This window comes from Carassius gibelio, chromosome A1, assembly GCF_023724105.1.
Source record: "Carassius gibelio isolate Cgi1373 ecotype wild population from Czech Republic chromosome A1, carGib1.2-hapl.c, whole genome shotgun sequence".
NCBI classification, from domain to species: Eukaryota; Metazoa; Chordata; class Actinopteri; order Cypriniformes; family Cyprinidae; genus Carassius; species Carassius gibelio.
The window spans coordinates 38,563,787-38,576,473 of record NC_068371.1 but is presented as its reverse complement, the minus strand read 5'-3'; the positions used below and the strand labels follow the sequence as shown (position 1 = coordinate 38,576,473).

At 36.1% G+C, this 12,687-nt stretch overlaps 1 protein-coding gene across 1 annotated transcript; it reads left to right on the top strand.

Annotated features, from left to right (window-relative positions):
- The first annotated feature begins 4,755 nt into the window (after positions 1-4,755).
- On the top strand, positions 4,756-11,682 carry LOC128020888 (3-oxo-5-alpha-steroid 4-dehydrogenase 2). The gene is made up of 5 exons (XM_052607673.1): positions 4,756-5,078; positions 10,066-10,229; positions 10,336-10,437; positions 10,967-11,117; positions 11,459-11,682. The coding sequence occupies exons 1-5, from the start codon at positions 4,804-4,806 to the stop codon at positions 11,523-11,525; spliced, it is 759 nt and encodes a 252-aa protein (XP_052463633.1). The 5' UTR covers positions 4,756-4,803; the 3' UTR covers positions 11,526-11,682.
- Positions 11,683-12,687: the final 1,005 nt, after the last annotated feature.

Sequence of the window (12,687 nt, the reverse complement as noted above, 5' to 3'; positions counted from 1 at the left end):
CCTAACACCATTATGACGTCAGCCAATCAGGTATCATGGTGTAAAAACACCCTGATCTGGTAACTCCCATTATTTTCCTGCAGAGACCTATACTTGACATTCCACGTCAGTCAATCACAATTTATTATTGCATTGAATTAAAATAATAATAATAAAAGCACAATGTATTAAGAATATATTCTTTCACTTTCAGCCCAACATAAATAAATACTTTTAAATAGATGTTTATTAAGAGAACCCTGATCATTTATCAATTGAATATGTTCTTCTTTATATCGTATGCAAAAGAGTTAATTCTCAAGCAAAATATGTCAAATTCTCTTTTGTTTATTTCTTCCAATTTTTCTTTTTGAAATAAACTCCCTAATGTCTTCCCCCATTCTTTACAAAATAACAGAAATTATAGGTTTTGATAAGTTTTTGGGGAGTATATTTAAAGTAGTGCTGTCAAACAATTAATCGCAAAGGTTTTTGTTTACATATGTGTGTGTATTTTATATATAAATACACACACTTACATGTATAAATGGGGAATTTTTATATATATAATATATTTACATACAAACCCGATTCCCAAAAATTTGGGACACTGTACAAATTGTAATAATATACAAATCTTATAAACTTATATTTTATTCACAATAGAATATAGATAACATGTCAAATGTTGAAAGTGAGACATTTTGAAATGCCATGCCAAATATTGGCTCATTTTGGATTTCATGAGAGCTACACATTCCCAAAAAATTGGGACAGGTAGCAGTAAGAGACCGGAAAAGTTAGATGTTACCTATAAGAAACAGCTGGAGGACCAATTTGCAATTTATTAGGTCAATTGGCAACATGATTGTGTATAAAAAGAGCCTCTCAGAGTGTCGGTGTCTCTCAGAAGTCAAGATGGGCAGAGGATTTGCTGTTGCCAACTAAAACTCTACAGGTCAAAAATGAAGCCATATCTAAACATGATCCAGAAGCGCAGGCATTTTCTCTGGGCCAAGACACATTTAACTTGGACTGTGGCAAAGTGTAAAACTGTTCTGTGGTCAGACGAATCAAAATTTGAAGTTCTTTTTGAAAGGCTGGGATGCCATGTCATCCGGACTAAAGAGGACAAGGACAACCCAAGTTGTTATCAGCGCTCAGTTCAGAAACCTGGATCTCTGATGGTGTGGGGTTGCATGAGTGCATGTGGCGTGGGCAGCTTACACATCTGGAAAGGCAAGTTCTAGAACAACATATGTTCCCATCCAGACGTCGTCTCTTTCAGGGAAGACCTTACATTTTCATGCCAGACCACATACTGCATCAATTACAACATCGTGGCTGAGTAGAAGAAGGATCCGGGAAATGGCCAGCCTGCAGTCCAGGGCCCATATTCATAAAGAATCTTAATGCAAAAAGTAGCTCCTAGTGACAAAATTCTAAGAAAATTCTTAGAAATGTGGGCGTTTACTCTTAAAATTAAAGAAAAAATCCTAGTAAAGAAAAAAAGTAATTCGGAAAGCATCTTAACCCTTAAAAGAGGTCTTAAAGGGGGGGTGAAATGCTCGTTTTCACTCAATATCCTGTTAATCTTGAGTACCTATAGAGTAGTACTGCATCCTTCATAACTTCAAAAAGTCTTTAGTTTTATTATATTCATAAGAGAAAGATAGTCTTTACCGATTTTTCCCGGAAAAACACGACCGGCTGGAGGCGTGACGTGTGGGCGGAGCTAAAGAATCACGAGCGCCAGTAGGCTTTTGCATTGAGAGCGTTTGGAAGCTGTGACATTACCGTGAGGGAAAAAACATCATCCCAAACAAACCATGGCTAACAGTCAGATTCAGCCGTTTATTTATGATCCAGAATCAGATCCAGAGGCTGAAAATGAACGAGAGCAGCGGGGCTCGAACCCGGGTCTCCGGCATGGGAGGGGACGCACTAACAAGGAGGCAGAGATATTTGAAGCAGTTTTACTCACCGCCTGCGGTTCCAACACACGATCGTGACCCTTTTTCGTTGGGACTGCATTATCCTTAAGAAATTAACGATACGCAAATCCGTCGTCAAACTGGGCCTTGTTTGTAAAACAAGCATCTTTGAAATGCAGGGAACAAACACAAACACTTGCACAACTCCGTTGATGCTCTGTAAAAATAAACTCCATCCACTGGTCCCTTAATGCTGTTTTTTTTTTTTTTGGTAATCTGTGCAGGGTTGTCTTGCCCTGGAAACCAAAAACAGACTTCTTTTGTGACATTTTGCGACGCTCTCGCTCTGATCAGTGAATGTCTGTGCTCTCAGTGCTCTGCTATACGGGAGCGTGCGCTCTTCCGACAGACGTGCCCTCAGGACCCATATAAGGAAATTCCGCTCCATCTAACGTCACACAGAGCCATACTCGAAAAAAACTTTCCGAAACTTGTGACAAACCGGAAGGAGTATTTTGGGAACAAAAATACTCCTTCAAACGTACAACTTAATGTTTGAAACTTTGTCCATGTTTAGCATGGGAATCCAACTCTTTAACCGTGTATAAAACTCAGTATGCATGAAATAGCATTTCACCCCCCCTTTAAGGTCAAATTTGTTAGGAGCACAGATGAGGACTTTTAAGAGGCTTAAGAGTTTCTTTAGCAGAGGAGAAAATGTCAGAGAGACGAAGAGGCAGAAGAAATGTGTTGCAGACAATGGATGACAGTGAGTTAATAAGACGCTATAGATTATATAATAATTTGTAATTTAATATATAAATTAATCACTACATCACTACACTACATTTGGCAACTGGGAAAATGTAACAATGAAATAGTGATGATTTGGGTCTGTCACAACCTTCTGTAAGCAAAGTGATCACACAAACTTTCAGAACATCTTATTGTTCGCAGTTCATTTCGATTCCACTGGACATTCCCACCTTGCAGGCTCAAAAAACTGCATTTATGAATATAGCAGGCTTATAGGTGCGCATAAGCAGGGGGAATGAACCGTTAACAGTTTGTGCTATAGGCTCTCTTGTCTGCTTCTTGTCCCGTGCTGTGACACCCGGCCCGAATTTTCCTTTAAGAATGGCCTTGTGTTCGTCCACTAACTGGGCTAACAGTAAACACTGTTCCTCGGTCCAATTGGGCTTTCTCGCCCTTCTTGATTTTGATTCCATGTTTGATACATTAAAACCAACATTCAAACCGCCACTTAAATAGGACAGCAATCACTGTAATTGGAAAGAGTGGAACCATTTTTATCAGTCTAAGCCAATCAAATACCTTATAGGAAATCACAAGCATGGTAAAAAAAAAAAAAAAAAGGATTTAGATACACACATATAATGTGTGTTTGTGTGTGTGTGTGTGTGTGTGTGTGTGTGTGTGAGAGAGAGAGAGAGAGAGATAGAACGGTCAAATAGGAAAAATTACGCATGTAAATTCAAAGTGAGAATTAGAATAGACCTTATACTTAAAATCACTCTTTTTTTCCTTCTTGGACAACCAACCAATCACAGTCTTCAAAGGATTGTGTCATACATAGCAACGGGGTCAACCCCGCCTCCTCACTAAGATGAAAGTTTTTGTCTTTTCGTTACTCAAAGTTCCTCTCAGATCGGTCCCGAATCGCTGTAAACGTTTTTAAGCTAATTTAAGAGTTTCCTGAGAGGATTCTTAGAATCTTTATGAATACGGGCCCAGATCTTTCAGCCATAAAAAACATTTGGCACACCATAAAGAGGGAGATGCGACAAAGAAGACCAACTAGAAGCCTGTATTAGACAAGAATGGCACAACATTCCTATTCCTAAACCTGAGCAACTTGTCTCCTCAGTCCCCAGACGTTTGCAGACTGTTAAAAAAGAAGAGGGGATGCACACAGTGATAAACATGGCCTTGTCCCAATTTTTGTGAGATGTGTTGATGCCATGAAATTTAAAATCAACTTATTTTCCCTTATTTTCTCAGTTTAAACATTTGATATGTCATCTATGTTGTATTCTGAATAAAATATTGAAATTTGAAACTTCCACATCATTGCATTCTGTTTTTATTCACAATTTGTACAGTGTCCCAACTTTTTTGGAATTGGGTTTGTATATATTTAATATAAATTATTATAAATATGTGCCTGTAAAATAAATATACGTATGTTTGTTCATCTATATACATACATAATAAACATACACAGTCCGCACGCACACACATATTATTATTTTTTTAAGATCCTGCTAATAATCTTACCATAAATTTGTACTTTATAATCTTAAATTACCATTGCTTATTAATAAATCTTAGTACTGGTAGTATTTTAACTATTCATTGTACCATTATATGGTCTGAGAGTTTAAAAAAGGTATTTTAAATATTATTTATTTATTTTAAATATTATGATTTAAACAATGTTTTAACTAGTCACTATGATTAGCTTCTAAAAAAAGGGATTAACTAAATACCCATCTGGTTCTGAATAAATTCAGAAAGAATGTCTGCAAATAGTTTGTCATGTATCAACCATCTAGAAAATCTTGCCCAACACCCAGCATCAGCTCTGATCTTCAAACATATCTTCAGACTGAGAATTCAAGCATGTTTGAGCATTCAAACCTCGTTTCACAAGTTTCCATTGTTTCTTTGACTAGAGGCACTAACTGACTTCAGATGTTTATTCGCTCTCATTCAATAGAATGGATATCACATGTCATGCACAATTGTAGCCAATAGAATCTGGTGGGAGGAACCCAAGTGAACCCAAGGGCTGGATTCCATTTCATTATAAGTACACAATAGTGAGATAGTAAATCTGCAGTGCATTGAGAAGCAAACAGAAGCAGCGATGCTTTGCCAGGAAAACACTATTCACTATTGTAACTGGACATTTTTGGTTGGTGGAGTGCTTTACTTCCTGCGGCAAATGACAACACACACGCCATATGGACGTTATGTGGACACAAAATCCCCCGGGATAATGGTCCCAGCCAAGACAGCATGGTTCATTCAGGAACTTCCTTCATTCCTAATTCCTGTCCTGCTGTTTTTGACAACAGAAAGTTTGCCGGGGATAGGAAGACATTTACTGTTCTGGATCTTTTGCTTCCACTACTTTCAGAGGTAATGATGTTCATATTTCACACATAGACTAGTGCATTAATGCCAACAGCAGCAAAACAAGAACAAGACTTAATTCATACTGGTAAGGAACTTTGCTAAGAATGTTCTGAATAATTATCAGATTAACATACTAAACAGCATAGTTTCGTTTTTTTGTTGCGTGTGTGGTTTTGAGTTTTGCAATAGGAAAGTCAATGGTGCAAAAAGTAGACTCACTAGCTTATCTGTAACAAGTTGTAAAATGTACTGAAAATTACACAAGTATAAAAGGTCAAAATCTTAAAACTAAATTAAAAAATCAAAGTATATAGTTCAGTTTTAATATATATATATTAGCCTAAAGAGAAAATGAACCCTTTTCTTTTTCAAGGCTGACACCTCTCACCGAAAACTGTTGAGCAGATCATTATAACAGTTAAGTATTTGAAAATAGCTGTTTGTTTATGGTTTGTGGTCTGCTTTCACACTTGAGTTAGGACTTTCCATCTCCAGCAGTGACTGTATTTGAAATATACTGCCTCAGTCTTTATAATCTGACAAAGCGGCATAAAGTCATGACGACCTGCACAAATGTACTTTGGATGTCTAAAGTACAAATTCTCAAACTGGTCTGAAAAGGTCAATAGCCAGGTTTCTAGATAATGGATTACAGGCAGAGCGTCTTTTCAGTTATGGTGCAACTCACTCCAGTGGAAAGAACAGGAAGGAAAAAATGTGTAACAGATGTGTAACAACAGCTGTGAGGATGTGAGGTCAATGAATTTACACCATTTTTAAAGTTCAGATCCACCGTCGTTAATCTATTCTCTGATCTGGTTTGTTTGTCGGACAATATGACAAATTTGGCATTATGATTGGTCAGATTTAATTACACAGGACTGTGCTTGCATGCTAATTGCCAACATAGAAAACAGCATTACCAAGAACATTTAAATTCCCCCACTTCACATACCGTAACCTGCACAAATGTAGAGTTAATGTTCATGTTTATTTCGTATTTTATATTTTTATCTTCCTGAATTTTTTTCTCTCTCTGCTCTTCTTGTAAAGCTTTTACTTGTCTTCTTTAAAAAAGCTTATCTCAATGTTCTATTATTTATTCTTGTTTTTTCTTTTGTCTTTGTCAAGAACCAATTTGCCAAGACAAATTCCTTGTACATATACATACAGTATATACACATACAGTATTTGGCAATTTAAAGTGACTTTGATTCTGAAAATGGCTGAAGAGTGAACGTTACTTGCAAGACAGTTTTATTTTTAGCCACCTATCTGGAAATCGGAAATGCAACCACCATGTTCCATCACGCTTATCAAATAATCTGTTAAATCTCAGCTGATACAGCGTAAAACAGAATACAGTCATTTCATTACTCATGAGATTCGAAATAAACATCCTCCCATATAGACACAAAGAAAACAGCAGCTGTGGTTGCCAGTACGTTACATTTTTGGTTTTACCGGCTAAGCTTAAATGTACAGTAAAAAATTAAAACAAAAATGTATATTTCATTAACATATAAAGTTTTATTAATATAACAACCTACCCAAGTACTACAATCTTTGAGGCCTACCTTTAACAAACACTGAAAAGCACTAAAAACTGGTGTTAATAAAATAAAAAAAAACACATGAATAGTTATTTAAAGGGTACATAACATCTCATGTTAATCTTGAGTACCTATAGAGTAGTGCTGTATCCTTCTTATATCCAAAAAGTCTTTAGTTTTATCATTTATTAAAGAAAAATACAACTATCCGATTCTTTCCGAGCTCCTGGAGGCATAAGCGGAGCTATAATACTGATGTTTTGTGTCATTTCCACTAAGATATATTTACTTATGTGCTGATTTCCAACAAAATACAGAAATCTAATGCAATTGTACTTACATGAATGGGTTTTTTAGCACTGGGACGGCTCCATGTTTTAATAGCAAACGATGTGCAAATACAGTGTCGACTTGGGCCTTGTTTATAAAACATTCGTCACTCAAATGACCAGAACACACAAATGCACTTGCTACACTTGGAGGCATTCTTCTCGAACAAATCCTACGCAGAGTTAATGTGCGCGGTCTCGCTCTCCTCTGGTGTGAGCGGGCGCGCTTTTCCGGGAGAAATGCTCATATAAGGAGTTCCGTTCTCGTCTACGTCATTAGATCCACGATAAAAAAATATATATATATTTTAAAAAAAACAGCCGAAACTTGTACCGACCCAGAAGTAAAATTTTTTGGCACAGAAATTCTCAGTCATTCTTCTAAATTATTATTTTTTTAAACTTTGGCCATGTTTAGCATGAGAATCCATCTCTTTAACACTGTGAACAACTCTGAATACACGAAACTATGGAAGCATATGGGTAGCATTATTCAATTTGGGATGTAATATGCAAAATGACAATGCAATATTTAAAATGGCAATGCATTTCTGTATTTACATTTACATTTTCCAATACATTTGTGCAACTTTTGGTGCAAAATGAAAATGAAAATTAAATTACATAATTTTCATTTGCCATTTCCTACACCAGTTTTAATATGTAAAATGAATATTAATTTTAACGCTTTATAAGTTGCAAAATTAAAATGAAAATGTATTACAGAAATGATTAGATATGTCTAACATGTTAAAGCAAAAACTGTGGCAAAATGATCATTTAAATGCTATTTTTCTTAATTGCATTAACACTCACAGTCAAGACACTTACGATTGCATTTTCATTCGGTGTCCCGCAATGAATGTAGCAAAACTCAATGTGCACATTGAAAATGCATTCCGAGCCGATCACGTGTCCCCGCCCTCGCGCCACGTCAATCATTGTGTGAACAAGGCGGGGCTTACAGAAGGTCAGAGACTCAAGTCTCAAGAAGAGGATTCAATCAAGTGAGACAACATGGACAAGACAGTTGGTCCGTGTATGTTTTGATCATTTCGGTTTATGGCTTCAATATTTCATTCGGACATGTGGGCGGAGCTGAAACGCTGCTTTCATCTGATTGGTCGAATCGGATCGGTTTTCATCTGACAGCCTTCAGCTCGGTCTTGTCATTCTTTCAGGCAAAATAAGAGTCAGTGCGAGTGAAGCACTGAAATGTCTGAAACTACGCTCACTGTTAATTAGCATAATATTTGAATCAGATGTAGCTGGGCACATAATTCGTGCTGCTGAGACCTGCAAATTATTTCTAGGTTGTAGTATTGTATGAATATTGTCCCACTGATAAATACAGTGCAAATAGTTCTGTCCCTTTGGATAACAGTGAAGTGGAAATTAAAATCAATAATAGACTGAACAGTTCCATGTCTGTAACATTTACCACTCTCATCTTTTAAGTCATAAGGCACTAGGTATGTTTGTGTGTGTGTGTGTGAGAGAGACATTAATAAATAATTGTAAAAATGAATATAGTTACATTTCTAAATAAAAATAGTAAAATTAGCTCCATGCTGCTCAGTGCTCCTGTAGCCTACCCCAGAGCGCCCTCTCGCGGCTGTAGACGGTAATGTTTTCTCTTGGTCTTGAATAAATGTGACATATAGTCCAGTGCGACTTATATATGTTTTTTTCCTCGTCATGACGTATTTTTGGACTGATGCAACTTATACCGAAAAATACAGTTAACATTATTATTATTATTTATTATGAGAGTAATTGACACAAACTAGAACTTTAATGTTTCACCCAATTCAGCTCATATCTTTAGACTCGTCAGACTCGTGTTGCTTGTATAACTGGCCAGACTTACCTTCCCAAAAAATCCTATTTAATTTTATTTCATAAATTTAACTATATTTATTTCCACTTTACTGTTATCCAAAGGGAAATAACTATTTGCACTGTTTTTATCAGTGGGACAATATTCATACAATACTACAACCTAGAAATAATTTGCAGGTCTCAGCAGCACGAATTATGTGCCCAGCTACATCTGATTCAAATATTATGCTAATTAACAGTGAGTGTAGTTTCAGACATTTCAGCTGAAGGCTGTCAGATGAAAACCGATCCGATTCGACCAATCAGATGAAAGCAGCGTTTCAGCTCCGCCCACATGTCCGAATGAAATATTGAAGCCATAAACCGAAATGATCAAAACATACACGGACCAACTGTCTTGTCCATGTTGTCTCACTTGATTGAATCCTCTTCTTGAGACTTGAGTCTCTGACCTTCTGTAAGCCCCGCCTTGTTCACACAATGATTGACGTGGCGCGAGGGCGGGGACACGTGATCGGCTCGGAATGCATTTTCAATGTGCACATTGAGTTTTGCTACATTCATTGCGGGACACCGAATGAAAATGCAATCGTAAGTGTCTTGACTGTGAGTGTTAATGCAATTAAGAAAAATAGCATTTAAATGATCATTTTGCCACAGTTTTTGCTTTAACATGTTAGACATATCTAATCATTTCTGTAATACATTTTCATTTTAATTTTGCAACTTATAAAGCGTTAAAATTAATATTCATTTTACATATTAAAACTGGTGTAGGAAATGGCAAATGAAAATTATGTAATTTAATTTTCATTTTCATTTTGCACCAAACGTTGCACAAATGTATTGGAAAATGTAAATGTAAATACAGAAATGCATTGCCATTTTAAATATTGCATTGTCATTTTGCATATTACATCCCAAATTGAATAATGCTACCCATATGCTTCCATACGAAACACCTTCTGCAAGCTGTGTTTGAGACACAAGTTAGAAAACGGTAAAACCTGTCTTGTGCACATCCTATCCTATCTTGTGCATTGGACTATCAAATTGTGGGAAGCATGCATTCATTTATCTGGATCTTTTATTCTGGCTCCTGATACAACACAGATATCAAGACGCCTCTTTGAGTGAACTGGCCTTATTGTTCTCCCATGGTCCAGTGACAAAAGGAGGAAAAAACAAGCACAAACAAGACGACAATATAAAACAGAAAGCATATCTGATGTCTCCGTTTCCCCACACTCTTTGCTATTCCTGCAGGACTTTTGTGTATTCCTTGCTGACTAAAGGCAGGCCGTCTCCTCTGCACATTGTGGTGTATGCGGTGATCTTCTGCTCTGTGAATGGTTTTCTGCAGGGTCACCAGGTGCTCCACTGCGCTCACTACCACAGCGACTGGCACAGAGACACGCGCTTCATTACTGGTACTCTACATGCTGCTAAATTAGATATTTCTGAGAGAACTACATATTCATTTGAATCATAATGTTGGTGTTAAAACACTCAAGTGGAAATAAATTGTTCTTCCAGGTTTGTTGATGTTTTTCACTGGAATGGCCATCAACATCCACAGCGACTATATTTTACGAAACCTGAGGAAACCAGGAGATGTCAGCTATAAAATCCCTAGAGGTCAGTATTTAATTATGACAAGGTCAATTGTGTCGTTATATTATTCAGTCAAATGGATTTATGGATAATTATGAGGGGGAAAAGCAAGAAAAATTGTATAAAGTTATAAATATATGACCACATATGATCTTCGGTCAAATAATTGTGGGAAAAAGTAAGAAATTTAATTATGAAAATATTTTTTAATTTAAAAATGTTTGTCTTAAATATATGACTACATATAATAAATTTTACTTTTTTTATTAAATCTATATATTTACTGTACTGTGTGTATATATTACAATAATAAAATGAATTAAAACATATCCATTTACAAATATAAATATATAATTGTAATAAATTAATATAAACATTAATCATATTTAAATAATATTAATAAAAAAAGAATTCATTTTTCTCAAAATATTATTTTGAATTTGGAGATAAAATACGACCCAGACATTCTCAAATAGATTGATGTGAGTGAGACTGAATCTCCTTATTCCTGAACTCAGCTCTGCACTAAATATTCTCATTGTGTTCTCTTCAGGAGGGATGTTTGAGCTGGTCTCTGGTGCTAACTTCTTTGGCGAGATCGTTGAATGGTGTGGATACGCTGTGGCCAGCTGGTCCTTTCCTGCTTTCTCCTTTGCTATATTCACTATCTGCTCCATTGGGCCTCGAGCCTACCACCATCACAGGTACTGACACAAACCCTGCTCCTAAATCTAGTGAGGGCTGTTCCAAAATGCAGCCTTCTAAAGACACCTGCTTTAGATTACTGTATTTTTAAGTATAAACATAACTGATTGAGAACCATGAAATACTGATAAAAAGTTTTATTGAAATGTTTTTCTTTTTCAATAGGGCACAAAAGCATTAGTTTTTAATGGCAATTGATATTTTATTTAATGTTAATTTTATTTCAAGTAAGGAATCCAGCATCTGGTACACAAAGTTATGTTATGGATTATAATAAAGGGTTTATGTTTTTATAAAGCGTCATGCAAACCTGGAAGTAAATGCCTTGTTTTCTTCACAGGTATTACTTGGAGAAATTTAAAGATTACCCTAAATCAAGAAAGGCTGTGATCCCTTTCCTGCTATAACAAAGTTAGACATTTTCAAGAGGAAAAACTAGCGCGAATTAAGATACCGCAAGTGCTGATGTTCTTACTTTAAGTCTCACACCCAAGGGGAACATTCCTGTTATTTTGTATTTATTATTTTTAAATACACCATTAAAATCCTATGTTTACATCTGTACAGAGTGGAGAATGTTCATTTATACAGTATACATATTCCCATTTTGTCATGAAAGACTTCAAAGGATTAGAAGTGGTCGAGTGTATGTCAAAGAGTTTTTGTATGTTTTGGCCTCATTACATGCTCAGAATGTCTTCGCAACGCATTCACTTTCTGAATTTGTGAAAAAATAATAATTACTTTCAAATGATATCCATATATAACATTGTCTCATATGTGTACATCGGAAGCAAAGTGTGTATTTTTAATTTGTCACTAGACAGACAACAAAGCACTTATATTAACTGTAATAAACCACACACAACCCCATAATCTCTCAAATGCATAAATGGTTTGCTTTTACTCCTCCCTGCGTTTGAGCTGCCGTTCAGTCTGCACCGAACTCTTCATCGTTTTCTGCAGGAGCCACGTGCCAAAATGAATAGCAGCAAATGCACCACCAGCAACCCAAAACCAGTTCTTCCTCAGCCAGCTCTGGTTCCTCATCTTCTCTGTCCTCACCGCACACTAACGTCTTCAGAAGAGGAGCACCTGCAAAAACCCAATGAGAATGTTAGGAAGGAAAGAGCAGATCAACTGACACATCAGCAGCTGATCAAAGTGTTGTGATCTTCAGTTATGTGCATAAAGCTGATGTCAGCACAACTTCACCAACAGCTGCTGATGTTTGAATGACAATTAATGACTAATGGGAACATTGTGGTGAGGTGAACGATACTTATAGAGGGTTGTCGAGAAGCATTTCATAGACTGGAAAAGCTGAAGAAAACACATCCTTAAACCAAACATGCTAAAGACTCAGGAGTTAAACAACTGTACAAATTTTATTATTATTATAGCTTGATAAAAGTAAAACCCATTATATTTGCTAATTTTTGGTGTATGCAAATATAGTTTTAAGATATAGGTATAGGTAACAGAACATTTTTCCTGGATTATACCGGTTTTAAAATGATTTACTGATTGAAATATGGCATATAATATTCTTTGTAATTATAACTTATG